Here is a 20,633-nt window from a genome sequence, read left to right as displayed (position 1 = left end):
TGAACTAGGCCAAGTTTGTCTTTTAAACTCCTTGCTCACCTTTTCAATGCTACCTTCCAAATCCAGTGTAAAACTGGCCCAGAAAACCTGACAAAAGGGTAAGAGGAAACACTTGAGTCTACAGTGAATGAGTTAAAAAGATATGTCATAAAGAATCAAACACCCCATAAAGCTTTTGAAGACAGGTTTATTTATATATAAGCGCATGAAACTGAATACAGAAACTTTATTAAAATACTGTATATTACAAATTTTTAATCCAATAAATTCTGTGTAATGACATTTAAGTGCTGGATTCACTTTTAACAGTTGTTTTGTGTGTATCAGTAAAGAGTTCACCCTGTATATTACAAAGAGGAGAGACACATGTGGACCTCAGAAATGGTCCTGAGATTAGACAGTGGATGATGTTAATTGTGCATCTTTTCTTTAAAGCAGTGAATTGGAATCTAGATCTTGTCTTTGCAGACCAACTTTCTATAATCAAAAATAACTTGCATATATTTATTGCTGCCCTTTGAAGAAAATGAGTGGTGAAAAATAATTTAAAATAAAGAGCAACATTTCTATGCTTACTACAATTAAAATAATTAAAATTCACTGCAAAGTTTGTGTTATCCAGGAAATTACGCTATATACACAATGAGATTTGTACATGAATTGGAAATAAAAAATTGCTTATATAAAATTAAAAATCAATAGTATACAATATTTACAGCTTGTTAGGTATTATAAATAAACATACTTTTTAAATAACCCTTCAAAATTAAACTGTATTATGTAAACATGCAGTACACATACTCATACAGTGTGGTTTATAGTCTTAACAGAAGGGGGAAAACTGTGTTCACATAATGTAGGATACTTCATCACATACGCCTTTGTTTTTATGCGTTACCCCTCCAAGGCTGCTTCTTCCTGTCTTTAAGCTTCACAGTACGTTAAGTATTTCTATAGTAAAAAAAACCAAAAAAATCCCTGATGGTAAACGTATTCCTAAAAGTTACATGAAGTGTCTGCCCTTGTACTACAATATAAAGCTCACACTGTTCACGCTAGACTCTCTAATTTACAACAAAACCGAATTTTAAAATTCCACGTTTAATTGTCTTGACATTTTCTCTCATTTCAAACTTACTTGGAAAAAAAAAAAGACAAATACCACATCATGAAAATGTAATGAAAGCAGTTGTCATCTGTCATAGTCAATGGTGAAATAACTGATTTTTACTAAACCGCAAGGACCTAATTCAATTACACTGTTCCTCACCTCTGAATCCCCAGCAATAGGTGTACCAATCCTGAATCTTACTAAATTCACTTTGCGAAAGTATCTTAACTTCCAAGGCACTAAGGCATCATTTAGCTTTTAAAAACTGCACTGTGGTTTACTAAATGATTCATCAGTGGTCTGAGAGTTAACACAATTTGAAAGTGAGTTTTTAATACCTATCAGGTAAACTATATTTTTGCTGTGTGAATAAAAACATTTTCATTGATTAACTTTAAGGTAAAGTTGATCCCCTCATTCTAGAATGACTAGAATTGAGAGTTAATACTTTACAGTAGGATCCTATGAATTTTACCTAGTTATATGACTGAAATGAAAAATACTGTGGAATTTTATATTGGTAGAGCTCGTGTGTGTGCATGTGTTTGAGAGACGTACAGAACTTTTAAAATTCCTCCATCGTAAATGCATCCGATATCACAAATACCAAGAAAGTGTCAACAATTAGACTATCAACTCATCCAGTATTAAAGTAAATCATTTTTGATTACTTTTCAAACAAGTGCCTCTATTTTGCCTTCTATGGAGAAAACTTTAAAATGTTCCTTCCCAAAGATACTCAGTGATGATGTATAAATACTTTAATTTAAAAACAAAGGAAACTTTTCACCACCAATAGTACTGTCAAGTTATCATTTATTTATACAGGGCTATAAAAAAATGATGCTTTTTAGAAATTATCAATATGTAATATGTTTAGGAGAGAAAGTGTTATAGTTATGGTGATTATGCATTATAGTTCCTCTTCCTATATATTTTTGTAACACTGCTTTCCAGTTTCAGTTACATACGTAAATACAGTTCCCAAATGGGGACAGTCATGTCACCACTGAGGGGAGGTATATACGGGCACAGGATATAATTTAAAAAAACATGCAGGAGGTCCACGCTCTCTTGACTTGCTTATAGTATTTAATTTTCAGCAAGATTATAGCTGCATAACCATAAGGTGTTAAGAACATTCTCTTCTAAACCAGCACTTTTGAGTCTATCAACAAACTGTACATATGTTTAAACTTTACCATATGACATCTGTATGGAAGGGGGAGGAATATTTTTAAGAAACTGCTAAATTAGTTCTCAAAATCAGGAAAGGGTTATTACATAAGTTCAACATATGTGCAATGAATGTAAAGAATGTGAAAATGAGTCCCCTAAGCTCAGGGTAGATGGCTACAGTTCACAGCTTAGTGCTCTCAGAAATTTGGGTGTTTCCACTAATGTAATAGTGTATTAACTGGTATATCTCCACATTTACTGAAAATACTTTATATATTAAGCATTACTTCCTCTAAACAAATTCATAGATATATTTTTAGATAACAACTTCAGCAACCTCCTCAAAAACATTGCATTGCCTACACTGAACAGACATCCTTAAGTTAGTAGGCAAACCTACCACCACACGCACGAAAATGTAGTACGATTTCAAAATGCTTTGTGGTAAGTTTAGTCTCACATATAAAAAAACACTGCATTTTGCAAACATGCACTAAATGTACTCATACAGTGTAGTTTATAGTCTTAACAGAGGGGGAAACTGTGTTCACATAACGCAGGGTGCCTCATCAAGTGTGTCTGTGTTCTTGTGTGTAACCCTCCGACATTTCTTCCTGTCTTTAAACTTCCCTCTGCTATAAATGCTACCACATGTTAGAAAAAGTTAATCAGTTTTTAATCAAATAATGTCCTTTTTATGCTGTAGAGTCTTCCTCCACGATGTTATAAAAAGGACAGGAAGATAAGGGAAATTACTAGTCAACTTTAACCACTGAGATTCTCACCCGATTATTAAAAGAAACAACCGTTTACCCAGTTACCCAAGTGTTGCCAAACTTCTCTGCAATCTAGGTCACTAGAATTTCTTCAGTAACTTTCCACATTCTTCCATCTTAAAAACAAATGGCAACTCTTTGAAGAGTTCTGATTAAGACTTTCTGGGAGAAACATTTGTAATAGAGTGAAGTAGCTTGAGAACATTTCAGAAAGTCCTCTTAACATCTTGTTACTTCTTGAATTATAAAATGGACATAAATTAAAAATAAAAGTATTTCCTTTTAAGTTAAAAACAAACAAACAACAAGTAGGGCTTAAGCACTTTTGGTCCATGGAAGGAGGGACGTGGCAGACACTGCAGCCCAGTTCTGTTCTCACCCGGCACGGTGAAGCCACAGGCTGGGGCGGTGGGAGGTACACAGAGAGAGGGGACACCCCTCCACCCCGAAAGCAAGGAGAGTAGGTTGCGTGTAGTGGAGATTCAATGAATATTGGCTGAGTAAATCCAAAAGAAGCAAGCAGGATAAGGTAAGGGCTAAATCCCGGCTACTTCTCCCTTTCCCTGTTTTAACTAGTAATAAACACAGCCTGATATTGAATCCGGCTTGCCCTGCCATTTCCATTGCCACCAATTCCCAAAAGTGCTCTTAGAAAACTATCTGCTGATTTAAAAACTAAAGAAGTGGAGAGGAGAAGCAACATTATAAGAGAAATTTTTTAGTTTCCATCTTAAAATATATGTAGGGAAAATGTAGAAATGGAAGAAAACAGTTGAATCTTACAAAACAATATATTCAATTGGTATTGCAAAGTGTATTTTAAAAAAAATTATAATGACTATTGATCATTTACTGTTAAATACTGAGTCGTCTCTTAGTATCCATAGTGGATTGATTCCAGCACCCGCATGGATACCAAAATTTGAGGATGCTTATAGAAAATGGCCATTATAGAAAATGGTGTAGTATTTGCATATAACCTATGCATATTCTCCCATATACTTTAAACCATCTATTGGTTACTTATAATACCTTATACAATGTAAATGCTATGTAAATGGTGTAAATAGAGTGTAAATGCTATATGAATAGTTGCCTGTGTGGGGCAAATTTATGTTTTGCTTTTTGGAACTTTCTGGAAATTTTTTCTGAATATTTCAATCCAAGGTTGGTTGAATCCCTGAATGCGGAACCGCAGATATGGAGAGCTGACTGTACTGTTTCGCCATCATAAACAAAAAGTCAACAAGTGGGAGGGCCTGGATTCAGATCTATGTCATGGTATTCCATTTGGTTAATAAACTGAGAAAAATCAGAATTGGGGGAAAAGACAGGACGTAAGCTCTCAGCTAGAAGCAAGATATTCTCCCAACTGTTTTAGGATTTAAATCATCTTGGTAGCTCCTGGGGACTCAAGGGTGGGAACCCCATCTTGGTCATCCTTGTACTTACTGCAGAAAATACCAGGTTCAGCACTTTGTACATAGTAGATCCACCAAAAATGTTTACACAACTGAATTCGCTGGCGTGTAACTGCCAGCTTGGGCACACTGACATGGCAGCCCCACTCTCCTCATCTTAATTAGAGGTTCTCTAAAGACGTTTTCCAAGAACATTTTAAAAACTATTCCTGTTCCTTACATCACAAATATATGATACACAGAGCAGCTCATTTCTTTATTTCTCACTTAAAGTACAAACAAAACCCTCACATTTTGGGGGGGCAGTAGAAATGTATGCTGCAAATACTAAGAAAGTACACTGGGTTACAAACTATAACACTGTTCAGTAAACACTAAGATCTAAAGTAAGAATAATTAACCTGCAAACACTGAATATGGCCACCATTTAGGACTCTCCTTATGTTAACTCCCTGTGTTAACTAATTAACAATTAGTTTGGGCATATAGGACTCTCTTCTCTGAGGAACTGATTTCACTGTCAGCAATATTTTATTAAGCATTTTTAAAAATAATGAAGTGTAAACTGCAGAGGATTCTCCCCTTCCCTCCTGCATTTTTCACAAAGAAAATTTACTGCTAAGTCACATGTAAATTTTAAGAAGATTTAACCCAAATACATCAATAAGGGCTTTTGTCACATCACAAACAAGGATCTCTACCACTATTAAACCAAGAAAACTTTCCCCAAATTAAAAAATCTCGAAGTTCCTTAAACCTGTTTAAAAGATCACTCAACTGAGCAAATGTATCAAATTCTCCACGATAATGTCCAAGTGTTCATTGAACAAAAGCTTTCCAATTAGACTGTATTCATATATAGCAGCTTTATATATATATGTGTATATAATGATATATGTGTATGTAGATATATATCATTAAATGTTACTTGTCTCTATAAGAAAACCAATAACATTTTAAAAATCTCATCACAGAAACAGCTATTAAGACATTTCATCAATTCACACTATCAACTGCATTTCAAAACATCGAAATAGTAACAGTTGCACAAAATCCCAATGGAAGCAACTAAAAACAACAAAGAAACCAAAAATTCCCCCAAAAGTTAAAAGCGCACACACACACACACACACACACACACACACACACACACACACACTCTCCTCATAACGTAAAGCAACTTGATAATGAGATAACTGCAGGACACTCTACAAACTGATCCACCTTCTCATACTTCATTCTAGAGCAGAAACAGGAGTTTCATTCTCTTTGGTCCATGCAGCCATACACTTAATGTGTCCAAGTTATTTTCTGGCTAATTTCAGATTCTGAACCATGTGTTCCATGTTACCTTACCATGGTAACTTTCTGAAACATAAAATAACCATGTGTTAAAATAAATATTCATTTCTGTAGATCTCAAACCATTTCAACATGTTACTGGTAATTCCTCCCAAAGAATATGAACACTTTAAATTATTGACCAAAGAATTTAAAGAATTTAAAGAATAACCAAAGTAAAGGAAGAACACAATTCAAGTCTAACAGAAAAGGAAAAATCAAATTGACTTGGAAGATTTAGGCCTAAATTTAATTTAGGAAAATGTCAGGAATATAAAGAACACATGAAAACAATTTCAGGCTTGAACATAATAAAAAGAATCAATTTTAAGATTTACTTTAAAGATCTCTAAGAATGCATACTTGCTTCTTGGGTTTTTAAAAACAAATTTCCAAGCCACAGTGTTATTAAACTCCCGCACCGCCCCAAACTGGCTTCCGTACTGGTAAAATACCCCCAGTTCCTCATCGGTGAGTTGCTGATACTACTCAGCTTTTTGGTGGAGAAACGGTGCCGTGGGTAACAAAGGTCTTATATTTGCATGGAACCTAATAGAAACGTACGTTTTTCCAAGTTAGGTTATAAAACAGTGAGGCTAGAGTATCAGATTATTGTTTGGATTGTCCTTAACTTACATCTTCTGCAGTTGGCTCTTCCTTTGAGTTACCATATATATAATTGTACCTGGTATTAAAAAAATCTCAGTAGGAGACAAATTCCACCAGGTTCTGTGTTGCCCTTACTTCTTGTACTCGTAAATACAATTACATATTGCCAAAACCTCTTAAAACCTCTAAGGATTTTTTCATTCTAATAAATGTCATCACAGATTCTAGTAAACTTAAATAACAGCATAAAACAAGAGCTGAACAACTGAAATGAATAACTCAAGTATGCATTCAATACTGTGTTGATATGCTGAGATTTGTTGCCAAATTTTATAATTATTTACTATATTCCCCAATTTTTACTCAGAGAAATTATGATGCTACCACATACCCAAAGTAAGATAGCTTATTACTCTTCCTATATGTTTCTTATCTACAAATGAGGCTTCTTGTTTTCATAGCCTAATTTAGGCCACTCTTTAAATACAGTTAATACTCTAGAATGAAAGACTGCTTATGTTTTGTCAAAAATCAAGGTATATGCAACAAGTGATATAATCCCACTGAGATACTAGTTGTAAAGATGTTTCCTCCATGAGCTACATGGCAAAAACTTTCTTTAGAAGGGTCAAGAATGCAACGTGCATTTCAGATTTCTTACAAAATTTATAAGAAAATTTTCAAATTATACTTTTGTGACACACAAGCTACAATCAATGTGTATGACCCATAAAGTTTTTAAATTCATATCAATAGAATGTTTATGTATGAGGGAAACTATTAGAAGAGTGTTACTTAAGTGAGTGAAAAGGATGCACCCTATAGATCTACTTTGAGTCCTTAAAAGAGTTCAGCAGTTTTCCATTAAGTATTATTTTTCACGTAAGTAACAATAATGCCTAATTTATATGAAAGCCCTAAATCCCAGAAACGTTCAACATTAAAAATCAAATAATTTGTCTCCTATTAAATGATTCGGTATGCAGCACTCATACGGGATTTAGCATTACAAAACAAAAATCTCACTACACCACCTGAATTCATGTCAGATATGTTCACAGCACTCATCTACATCTACACTTGCAAATTTCACATGATCAATGTTAAAAAAAAAGAAAAGAGTTTGGCACATATGTCAATTCTTCAAAACGTCCCTGTAACTTAACACAACACTGTTAAGAACGATGATTCAACGCCAGTGTTAACCTGATTGGCAGCTAAACAAGGTGCTTTTTCTTGTAGCTTCATGTAGTGTCATGCGCCTTGCCTGGGACGGAGGCACGTAAGGTGCGGTGCGGTAGTGCAATCACTTGAACACCAGAGGGCAATCTTCCCACACAGCTCAAGGCCTTATGTTTTGACCTGCTCCTTCCACATTCTTGTACAATTTCATTCCCTTGTTAACAATGCCATTTTCAGAGAATCTGTACATCTGCTTCCTTATGTGAAGTAAGACATGCCCACAGAAACCTCAGAGTGTGGCGAGAATCCTTGAAAAGGAGATGATTAATGTCAGTACGGTCTGTCCAACGCCCCACACCAGTGCTTCCAAGGGGGCCATGTTCTTCCCGGCCACTCTGTAAATGCCGGCGACTGCTGCACCTAGACGAGAAAGAGGGAGAGACAAATAACACCTTCATTCATTCTGAGACACGCTACATGGCTGTAACTTAAAATCTCTTTTCATCTGAGCCAAACAGTAAATCATCAGTCATTCTCATTTTATAATTTTCTATGAAAGAGTTCCCGTGTGATTGGTAGAAGTTACTCTACCATACCGCATTTACCCACAAAATTGAATAACAGACTTTTCTATTCAACTGCAAAATATGTATTTATGGTATATGCTGCTTACTTGACATAAAATATGTTCATAAAAAACGAGTAATTCATTATTGTAATCTCTCAGCTGGGTGTTAAATCGGCCAGACCTCATCGGCACATTCATAAACGTATGACACAATATATTGGTAATTATAAATAATAATACAGAAAACTATACAATTTAATATAATTTCTAAATTATTCAAGAAAAAAGTTAATATTAAAGGAATTTTAATTTATTTCAGTAAAATGAATGAATTCTTAAATGTCCCATAAAATATCAGAATTGTGACTAATGTGCTTCACAATCTACCATATAAAATGGTTTCAGTGTTTTAATAAAGCATACAACTGTAAAGTTATTTGGAGATGAGTATCTTGACATCTAATAAAAGTGGAGTATGAACCTGACATCCATCTGTTCTAGGAGAAATTTTTAGATAACGTGCATTTCTGAGAATGAGAGAATCTCAGGAGCTTCAGAGCCCCGAGGCTCGGTTCATCTGATTGCTATAGTATGTATAATGATGTGGTATCTATGAGGCTGATTTTAAAAGTACATTCAGAAATCATAAAAGGAAACATTTAAACTATGGTTATGCCATCTCACAGGTTGAGATGGCCTTACAACTCTTCTCTAGAAAAAACTGTCTATGTATCCTAGAATGATCAAACAAAAAGAACAGAAATAAATTATTTGAAGACACTGAATTATAATTATTTGAGATAGAAATTCTACTCATAAAAATTAGCTAAGAATTAACTCCAGAGTTCACTTAAATTCAAAATATTATATTCCTCCATAGAAGATATAAATAGGAAAAGCAAATTATTAATTTAAGCCAAGGGCTTTCATAGACATATTTTAAAGAAGGAATTAAAATATACAGTATATTTACAGCATACTGTGTATCTTGACAGGAACTTTATCATCTTAAATATGATACCACTCCTGAGTATTATTACTTAATTTAAAGATGAAAAAAACAGAGGTTCAGAGAGCTTCATTTACTAGCCCAAGGAAATATAGTAAGTACAGAGCTGGAATTTCAATCCTGGTTAGTCTGGCTATAAATTTCCAAATTATTCTATTATTTCACATTTACACCTAGTGAAAAAGAGAATAAGGAATTAATAAAATAATAAAGTAACTGATAATCATCTCAATACTAAATAAAACTCCTAGTAGCACCAACATTTACTTAATCAATTAATAAACTTCACTAGTATAATCATATCCTCAAATTTTAGAACTGGATAACATTCTGAAAATATTTTAAAGATCTTAGCCTTCTTTGGTATCAGAAATTATGTTAAAATAAACCTGAGAAATACTGTCTTTACTTTGGGTTCACCCTAGATTTCCATGACAATCTTAATTTCAAAAACTACAATTTGGCCTCCATTTCTCCAGCATTAAATTTTCAAAAATGATCCAAAAGGTGAAAAACATAGCAATTACTAGCTCAGGCTGCCTGGGAAGTGCCAGTTTGTTAATTCAAACATCTCATGCTTATATAAAGTTAAGAGCATGGATTTTGGAGCTAGACTTGTGGGTTAAAATCCAAGCTCCACTAATTAGTAGCTGTGTTACACTGAGCAATCACTTAACCTCCCTGTGCCTTATTTCTTCAACTGTAAAATGGGTGGGTTTGAAGATAATACTTGAAAAGTGCTTAAAATAGTGTCTGGTCCCAGTATGTACTCCAAATTTTGGTTAGTAGTTGTTGCAGTAGTAAATGATAAAGGAATTTCCAATCAGTGATTCATCATTCAATAAATGGTGTGGAACAACTGATAGCCACTTGGAAGAAATAAATTTAGGTCCCTACTTCACACCACTCCCCAGAGCAAATTCAGACGGGTTAAAAACCTAGACGTTAAAAGCAAATAAATAAAATGAATTTCACTTTGGAAGGCTTGCTGTTTGAGGAATAACTTACAAAACCACCAATAACCCACTTTTCTTTATACTCTTTCAAGAAACAGAGGATAAGATCTTCAACCCTATAATGTAAGGGGAGAAAAACCACTGTAAAACTCCAGAGTTTCCAAAATCAAGAGAGATATTTATAGTGTTACACAGAAAATAAAACGAACTACTGTTTTCCGCCCAGCAGATAATCAGGAACCAATTTGTAAGTTACAACTTCCCTTCAAAAGAAGCAGATTTACACTAGCTCCCATTGCACTATATCATTTCACAACCCAGAAGCACTAGTCAGAAAAGACTGTTCCAGTGGAACTCTTAATCGAAAAGATCTGAAAGAAAACAATTTTGTGTGCCTATTAAATGATTTTGGAAACACTGCTATTAAATATTGAGCAGATATGAAGGAGTATTTATAAAATACGTGTAGACTGTTAAAAAAAAACACACAACAAATTCCCAAGTACCACCATCCAACTGAAGAAAAGAACATTACTATTTCATTTGAGGTTCCAGTGCAGTCTCCACAGTCACATCCCATTCCCTCCCAAATTTGGTTTTTATCATTCCTTTGCTTTTCTTCAGCTTTACTGCCTGCCTATATCCTAAGATATCTGTTATTTAGTTTTTTAAATAAATGAATTTTATATAAATTGATACTCTAAGTATTTTGGAATTTTGGGCTCAAGGTTATATTCAGAAAATTATCCATCTTGTTGTATACAGCAGTAATTCATACATTTCCAATGTTGTACAGAATTCCATGTATGAATATACCACAACTTATTTATCCATTCTACTGGGGATGACATTGTTTCTAGTCCTTAACAATGACAAACCCTGCTTCTGTGAACATCCTTGTAACATGACCTCTGGCACACATACGCAATCACGAGTTTCTCTACAACGTGGATAAAAGCAGAATGGCTCAGTCCTATGTTATGGGCATTTTCAACTTTACTAGGTAATGCCAACTTGTTTTCCAAAGTAATTGTACCAATTTATATCCCAGTTACTCCATATCCTCAGAAGCAGTTGATATCTTTAAAAAAAATTTTTGTCAATCTGGCAGGTAAGAGATGTTATCTCTGCAATTAATTTGGGTTTCCCTGATTTTTAATGTCATTGAGCTTTTCCTCACATATTCTTCACATTTGGCCATTAGGGTTTCTACTTCTATGAAATGTTTGTCAAATCTTTTGTCCATTTTTCTAGTGGATTGTCATTTTCTTATTTGATTCATAGGGTTTTTTAAAATATAGTTTGGATATTAATCTTTTTACATTTATATAAGCTAACAAATATCTTCCCCAATTTGTGCTTTAGTTTTCACTCCTGTTAAGATGTATTTTGCTGAACAACAGCCAGTTGAAGGAGTACAAATATTGTGATTGTTATTTTCTTGGTGAAGTGTATGCAAGAATGAAGAAGGCAGAAGTGTATAGGGTGCCTGAAATAAATGAAACATGTTTGGAGCTGCCACTGTGAACAACAGCAGAAGGTATCAATTAGAAATATGTAAAGATTCCCAAAGTATTAAGGAGCTAGAGAAGACTGGCATAGCAAAGATGAAGTGGAGAAAGCAATTCTGCTGAGCTGAGCTGAAGGTAAATAACAGATGTAAACCTGCAAGGACAAGGGTGACTAGGAGAAGAGTCACCAGTGACAGAGATGTCCATATACAGCAACATAAAGTGTCTGCAGAGAGGTGGACCACTGAAAAGTGATTTGATCTGCCCTCCACATTCCTGAGAGAATGCAAATATAAAGGTTAAGGCAGATTTGGTTCTAATGGTGTTGATTCTCTGTTTGTGTAATCAGATCAGGGGTCAGCAAACTATGATCCACAGGTCCAGTCTGACTCACCACCTGTTTTTGTACAGCATGTGAGCTAAGAATGGTTTTTACATTTTTAAATGGTTTAAAAAAAATCAAAAGAATAATAATATTTCATGATACATAAAAATTATATGAAATTCAAACTTTAGTGTCCATAAATAATGTTTTATTGGCATACAGCCGTAGTCATTTCTGATACTGAACTATCTTTGCACTCCTAGGATAACATTCTTAAAGTAAATGAACCTATACTTTTCCATCCTTGTGTAGTCTTCAACTTGTTTAGCAACAAGATTACTTTGATCCAGCAAATATGCTGTGCACAGTTTTTAATCTTTCCATTTCCTGCAATAATTTGGAAAAAATAGGAACTGTTCCCTGAAAATTTGGTAGAACTCAATCTGTAAACCTCATTTGAGCCTGGACTTCTTTTGGGAGGAGGAGTCTTCAACATTTCAATTGTTTAAACATACTTATTGTATTATTCATATTTTCTCTTTCTCCTTATGCCAATTTTAGCAACTTATATTTAGGAATATATAACTGTTTACAAAACTGTCATTTTTATAATCCTTTATTCTACCTTTATTATTGAGTCTGTAGTTATTTCTTCTATGTTGTTCCATATTTTACTTTTCTGCCTTAACTATTTTAGAGTTACGGCAGCAATCTATTCACCTTATTATCTTTCCAGAAAACCAGTTTTTTGCTTTGTTATTAATCTCTCATAAACTCAACTTAAAAACTTAAATGCATTTCTCTATAAATAATATATATATATATAATAAAACTAAACAATGTAATTAAAAAAGATACCATGCACAACAACCGTAACATAGTTAAGAGTTTAGGAATTAACTTAATCAAAATATACAACCCTCCTATTGAAAAAAAAACTTTTAAACTCTAACAAAAGATGTAGAAAATGATCTGAACAAATGGAGATATATTACATGTTCCTGGGTGGGACTTAATTTAATATGTCAATTCTTCCCAAATTAACCTCTACAATCAATTAAATCCCCATAAAAATAACAGTTATACTTTTTGAGGAACTCAGTAGACATATTCTAAAATTTATATGAAAGAATAAAGGTCCATGAATAGTTATGTTAACTTTGAGAAAGAAAAGAAATGAGAGGGACCAGCCCTACCAGATATTAAGAAATACTACAAAATAATAGAGACAAAAAAATGAGGCCTTGCTGCAAGAACAGATAAAAAGACTAACAAACCAGAACAGAATTTGAAGGCAGGTCCATGTACCTTGAGAACACAGTACACAAAAAAGGATGAATCAATGGATAGATTTTTTTAGTGACGTGGTAAAAATTGACTTACTACATGGGAGGAAAAAAAAAATACACACGGAATCCTATCTAATTCCAAACACAAAGATAGACTCTAGACCAGAAGGCAAATTATGACCTGAATGTCAGACATCTGTTTTTGTAAATAAAGTTTTATTGGAAAAAGCCATGCCTATTCATTTACCAATGTCTATGGCTGCTTTTATGCCCTAATGGCAGAGCAGAATAGTAGTGACACAGACCCTCTGGCCTGCAACGTTTAAAATAGTTACTGTCTGGCCTTTTAAGAAAATGTTTGCTCAGTCCTGCTCTAGATAAATTAAAGACTTTAATACAAAGGTAAAACTATAAAATTAACAAAAGAAAATATATCAGAGTATCTTTTGACCTTGGTGTGGAGGAGAACTTCTTAAATAAAATTCTAAATTAGGCAAAAAGACTCTTTAAGCTGATTATATAGAATAAAGATTTCTACTCAATAAACAACATCATGGATGAAGGTACTGATAAAAGACAGAGAAGTTATTTGCAAAGTTCAAAACCAATAAGACACCAATACATCTAAGAAACATCTATCGTTTAATAAAAAAACAAGAACCCCAAAAGAAAAGCACAGAATTTAAAGAAGCAATTTGTAGAAGAAATCTAAAAATATGATAAGAATAGAAAGAGATGTTCAAATTCATTAGTAATCAGAGAAATGCAAATTAAACCAACAAAGAGGTGTCACTTTAACCCTCAGACTCGCTAAAATTAGACAGCAATACAATGCCAAGCAATGGCATTATAGAGAAACCCATTTCCTCCCAATTCTGGTATTAACTATCAGTACTAACTGAAATGAAAAATCACTCTATTCTGGAAATAAAAATCTAAGAGGGGGCTTCCCTGGTGGCGCAGTGGCTGGGAGTCCGCCTGCCAATGCGGGGGGCGTGGGTTCGTGCCCCGGTCCGGGAGGATCCCACGTGCCGCGGAGCGGCTGGGCCCGTGGGCCATGGCCGCTGGGCCTGCGCATCCGGAGCCTGTGCCCCGCAACGGGAGAGGCCGCAACGGTGAGAGGCCCGCGTACCGCAAAAAAAAAAAATCTAAGAGGTAGTAAAATATAATAGATATGTATCTATATTCAGTCAGCCATCATGTGCTGAACTGAATATACAGCTGTGATCGTGCTATAGCACTCACAAAATACATTAAGAAAATAAATGCAGTTAAATATTCACAGTGGCTAGTTTTCTTAATTCAAGTGTTTGCAGGTCAAAAAGCCAGAAGAAATTTATATGTTTTATTGTTAACCTGCATATAAATTTTTACTTGAAATTGTGTCAGACATATTTGTAAGGATTTTTAAATATAACACTGTGGTTTCCAAAATCATTAGCTTATTTTATTCCTGACTGAATTGAAAGCAGGTAATATGTAGATACACATCATTAGGGAAGTAGAATCATGTTCTCTTTAAAATTTCACAATAATTTACAGCAATAAACACACATACAACACACATACTACTTTTGACTTGGGAACAAGCTGCTCCTTCTTCCTTCCTCCTCTGTTTACGGTTCCACAGTTGTAGCAGTGGCCCACATCAAGAATGTCAGCAGTCCCTTTCATGTCTCTTTGTATGCCACCACAGTGAATAACAACTAATTTGGATTTTTCCCTTTGCCACAGTCCTGACACCAACTCCTTTTCCAACCCACCGCCACTAGTCTAGTTCAGATCTAGCCTCAATTCAGATCACAGTTAATGCCTCAACTCCTCTTCTTTCCCCTTTTTCCTCCCTTCTTCCCTCCCCCCACTTTCTTCCTTCCTTTCCTCTGTGCTTCCTCCCTTACTACATCCATCTATCCAACCAGTATTTTCTGAGTATCTGTTGTATTCCAGGTACTGTTTTATTGTTGGAGATTCAGCAGTGATGAAGACAGACAAGGTCCCTGCCCTTTCAGAGTTTCTTCTTGGTTCTTTCTTCACATATATTCTACATTCAGCCATAAAATAGATTTTCCTCTTGAATTGCTTTGCCCCTTTCCAACCCCATTCTAAAATATCTAGTTGTTTTCCATGACCCACAGAATAAAGTCCAGACTCTGGCTGGCCGTCCAAGACCCTTGAGGATCTGGCTCTTTCCAGTTGACTTTCCTGCTACTCCACTCTGCACATTCGGTGCTTCAGCGAAATCTGATTTCTTGTTTTAAACTCTACCTATGGCAAAATGAATGAAGTACCACATGAGAAATTTACAGGTTGGATGCAGCACAAAGAAAACCTAACGCAAGATAACACACAAAAACCAAATAGTAAATGAAGACAGGATGAGGAAATAGACTACTCCCTATTTCCCACAACTATTTTATGACTGTCTTATTTGTGCCACAGGACAAACCCAGAGACGTGGGAACAGGGCTCTCCCCTCAAGGCAAGGCATGCTGATCACTCTGGGAAAAGGTGACTGTGGGACACAGAAGGAGGGAGGCCTTGGAGCCATGGAAGAAAAGGACTTCCTCTCATCTCTGGGGCTAAGAATGAACTTAGAAAGGAAGAAGCCCTCGGTGGCGAGTCTTGAAGCAGATCCAGCAGCGACAGCCAGCTACCCTAGCCTCCCAGAAGCCGGCCAGAGTGAACAGCAACAGAAGCTCTGCTGTTCACCTGCAGTGACGAGACCACACAGCAAAGAGAAGCACCAGTGTCCGGCAGAACCACATGAAGGAAGCGGCTGAGGGCCCTCCAGGCTCAACAGGATGCATCTAAGTTCTAGCTCATCTAGCACAGCAGAACCCAGGCTGGAGTTGGGGCCTAAGTACAGCGCTAAGAGGAGAAGGTCAGAGGGAGTGAACCTGAGGGCTGTAGGACACGCACATAAGGCAGCACAGGAGAAAACTTGCAGACAGCTGGAGGACACCGTAAAGTGGCTAATTTCTAGTAGGCCAGGGGAGACTTATGTCATAATAATTTGTGTTTAAGAAGGAAGTGCACTATTATGGTCAATTAATCTGCATACGACAGAGGAGGCAAGAATATAAAATGGAGAAATTCAAAAAGTGCTGCTGGGAAAACTGGACTGCTACATGTAAAAGAATGAAATTAGAACCTTCTCTAGCACCATATACAAAAATGAACTCAAAATGGATTAAAGACCTAAATGTAAGACTGGATACTATAAAACTCCTACAGGAAAACATAGGCAGAACACTCTTCGACATAAATCGCAGCAAGAGTTTTTTGGATCTGTCTCCTAAAGTAATGGAAGCAAAAGCAAACAAATGGGAACTAATTAAACTTAAAAGCTTTTGCAGAGCAAAGGAAACCATAAACAAAATGAACCTATGGAATGGGAGAAAATATCTTCAAACGATGCGACCGACAAGGATTGATTTCCAAAATATACAAACAGCTCATACAGCTCAACATCAAACAAACAAACAAACAACCCAATCAGAAAATGGGCAGAAGACCTAAATAGGTATTTTTTCAAAGAAGACATACAGATGGCCAATTAGGCATATGAAAAGATGCTCGACATTGCTAATTATTAGAGAAATGCAAATCAAAAATATAATGAGGTATCACCTCACACCAGTCAGAACGGCCATCATCAAAAAGTCTACAAATGATAAATGCTGGAGAGGGTGTGGAGGAAAGGAAACTCTCCTACACTGTTGGTGAGAATGTACATTGGTACAGCCATTATGGAGAACAGTATGGAGGTTCTTTAAAACACTAAAAATAGAGTTACCATATGACTCAGCAATTCCATTCCTGAGCATATATCCGGAGGAAACTCTAATTTAAAATGATACATGTACCCCAATGTTCATTATAGCACTATTTACAAGAGACAATACATGGAAGCAACCTAAGTGTTCATGGACAGATGAATGGATAAAGATGTGGTATATATACACAATGGAATATTACTCAGAATAAAAAAGAATGAAATAATGCCATTTGCAGCAACATGGATGAACCTAGCGATGATCATACTAAGTGAAGTAAGTCAGACAGAAAAAGACAAATATCATATGATATCACTTATATGTGGAATCTAAAAAAAATGATACAAATAGACTTATTTACAAAACAGAAACACACTCACAGATGTAGAAAGTAAAGTTATGCTTACCAAAGGGGAAAGGGGGGGAAGGGATAAATTTGGAATTTGGTATTAACAGATACACACTACTATATATAAAATAGTTAAACAACAAAGATCTACTGTATGGTACAGGGAGCTATATTCAATATCTTGTAATAACCTATAATGGAAAAGAATTTGAAAAAGAATACATATATATGTATAACTGAATCACTTTGCTGTATACCTGAAACATTGTAAATCAACTATACATCAATAAAAAAATTAAAAACTTTAAAACCCAAGAATTTGAAAGGAAAAAAAACATGTAATTGCTACTTCTAAACTTGCAACTGTTCTTAAAATATAAATAAACCAATTTGTCCTGAAATTTATTAAAATGATTAAAAATTAAGACTATGTGAAATAACAATAACTAAAGCTTAAAAAATATTTCAAGTATGTCAAAATTAGAATTTATTCCAATTTTAATTTCCTGGTTTTAAAGAAGGCAAATTATCTGTAATATATTTAGAATATCCTTTTAAAAAAAGAAGGAAGTGCTCTTTTATTTTGTAGTCACAGGCAGATGACATCAAGGACCTAAGAGCTATATCTTCACTTTTTTTTTGTTTTTTGGGTTTTTTTTTGCAGTACGCGGGCCTCTCATTGTTGTGGCCTCTCCCGTTGCGGAGCACAGGCTCTGGACGCGCAGGCCCAGCGGCCATGGCTCACGGGGCCAGCCGCTCCGCGGCATGTGGGATCTTCCCGGACCGGGGCACGAACCTGTGTCCTCTGCATCAGCAGGCGGACTCTCAACCACTGCGCCACCAGGGAAGCCCTATCTTCACTTTTTTTAAATGACAATTATCACTGGCATATTTGTGTGCCTACCTCTCTCCCTTACCACATAATGAGCTCCTTTAAAGCAGAAACTACATCCACTATAAGATAAATTTTCCCACGAACTGCTTTACCTCTTGACAATTTCTACAAGCTTTTCCATTTCCCCAAAACCTTCCATAATGAGTATTCATACAGCAGAAGTACCAAAACTATCTGTTCAGTAATTAAGCGAACTGATCTTTACCTTCTAGATGAAGTGTGGTTAGTGCTGAAAAATATTCTACATGAAAGATTACACTGTTGCATTTACAATAAGAATAAAGTTACCAAAACTGTAAGTGCATATAAAATTATGTGCTTAAAATTAAATCAACTTACTAGTAATCATTGCTCCAGTCACGGAAGCCAGAAATCCGATGCTGACTGCAATGACAGAGATTACTCTCCCCTGCCGATGCCTCTGTAGCATCACGAACATCAACACTCCTGCAGCACCATGGACAAACAGAGAGGAGAAGAGAGCCCAGAGGAAGATCCAGTACCACATCTCTGAAAGGAAAAGCAAAATGTTAATAATTCTGTTGAAAAACATCTTAGAAAATCCAGTTTAACAAATAGTGAGCACCTATGGTCTGGAAAAAGGTTAAATGAGATAACAGATTAAAAACATGCCTCGTACAGGACTTGATACATAGTAGTACTAAATAAATTTTAACAGTTATCATCATCACTATGCTTGATGGGGAAGTCATTCCCTCCATGACTTCAGAAGGTCAAAGCCTCTAATTTCCTCTAAATGTGCCCATCATATAGCTATAATCTATTAATTTCTCTAATAAACCCTCATGTCTGCAAATCTCTTGCAATAAATTATATAAGTTAATTAACTGCTGTTAGATATATAATTTTCTATCTTCTATACTAAGTGTCCAGACATTTTTAAAAACTACCACTTAATTCAAATAATAAGTACAATAAGTACAAAAACTATCTGTTCAATAAATAAATGAACTGATCTTTACCTTCAGAATTCAGAAATAAGTCAGTGATTTTTATCTTTTATGATTTTAAGAATTTCAGTCCATTTCACTCTTGGCTCTCACCTTTACATACTAAAGGATCAGTCAGAATTTTTTTAATGCTTTGTCTCTCAGGTCGTATGCTAGTCCTCAGCAGGAACTCCTCAAGCTCTATCACTCTTTCTTCAATGTAGTCTCAGTTACTGTTCATTGAAGCCTGGTTTACAGACAATTGATGAGCATGCCTTTCATTCTCTCTCTTTCTGGCTGAATGGTGGTTGCCAAGGACTTGGGGGAGAGGGAAATGGGGGACTTCTTATTTTAAAATGGCTACAAACACAAGGGATCTTTGTGGCAATGGAACTGCTCTGTATTTTGACTGTGGTGGTGGATACATATACAAGTGATAAAACTGTACAAAACTAAACACACACACACACAAATGAGTACAGGTATACAAGCAACACTTGTGGAATCTGAAAAAGGTTGGTGGGTTCTATCAATGTCAATATCCTGGTTTTGATATTATACAGCAGTTTTCCAAGATGTTCCCATTGGGTAAATGGGGTAAAGGGCACGTGGGTTTTCTCTATACTATTTCTTACAACTGCATGTGAATCTACAATTATCTCAAAATTAAAAGTTTAATTTTTAAGAAGAGAGAATATATAGAAAACAGATTTTTTTAAAAATCAGTTTCAGCCTGTTAAATTCTTAAGAATTGACACTTAGAATGGACTTATAATTTGAAATCATTTCAAGGAAGAGACATCTGATATATTTTTCTGTGTTAAAGTACCATGCATGCTTCCCTATGGCATAAGAGAGAGATGCTGGTGATTAAGGAAAAACAGACAAAGCTTGCCTTTTAGAGGTCTTTCTCTTCCAGCTTTCAGAGAAGTAATGCTTTCACACTGTCACTCCCAAACAAATAGCTTCAATTTATAAAAAATAAAGACAAAAATGCTTAACTTGCCCTGAAGAATATTTATATTTTAAAAGATATAATTTTCCAGAGTGACCCTAGCAAAGCGAGACTATGATACAGCAATAACAGGGTGGGGAGGGATGCTCATCAAGGCGGTTCTGAGATGAGACAGGCGCTGGAACAGGCACCTACTCTTAATAAGAGCAGCCATTTGCCTTGATCCCCAGTCCTGCTTCTCACCAGGGCGACCCCCAAAAGCACTTTTATTTGTTGTCCTTATAATACAGGTAGAGTGAAAATTTTCTTGACTATATGTAACACTATGAACAGGGATTATCTGACATTATAAGTAATGTTGTTTGCCTACTGACTATATAGCTATAGTCAGCATACCTAATAATTAGGAAAATTAAGTCTAATGTCTTACA

The 20,633-nt window shown here is 35.4% G+C and overlaps 1 protein-coding gene across 2 annotated transcripts in view; it reads right to left on the bottom strand.

Annotated features, from left to right (window-relative positions):
- Nucleotides 1-177: 177 nt before the first annotated feature.
- TMEM170B (transmembrane protein 170B) overlaps nucleotides 178-20,633 on the bottom strand; it is a 43,364-nt gene continuing 22,908 nt past the window's right edge. The window contains exons 2-3 of one of the 2 annotated variants that reach the window (XM_079935364.1): nucleotides 18,637-18,807; nucleotides 178-8,039 (exon numbers count right to left, since the gene is read on the bottom strand). In XM_079935364.1, the coding sequence (XP_079791490.1) occupies nucleotides 7,909-8,039; nucleotides 18,637-18,807 (302 nt within the window). In that variant the 3' untranslated portion in view covers nucleotides 178-7,908. The remainder of the gene's footprint in view (nucleotides 8,040-18,636; nucleotides 18,808-20,633) is intronic. The other variant, XM_079935365.1, reaches the window with a different exon arrangement.

The sequence above is a fragment of the Stenella coeruleoalba genome (genome assembly GCF_951394435.1).
Source record: "Stenella coeruleoalba genome assembly, chromosome: 10".
NCBI classification, from domain to species: domain Eukaryota; kingdom Metazoa; phylum Chordata; class Mammalia; order Artiodactyla; family Delphinidae; genus Stenella; species Stenella coeruleoalba.
This window is presented reverse-complemented; position numbering and strand designations above follow the sequence as displayed.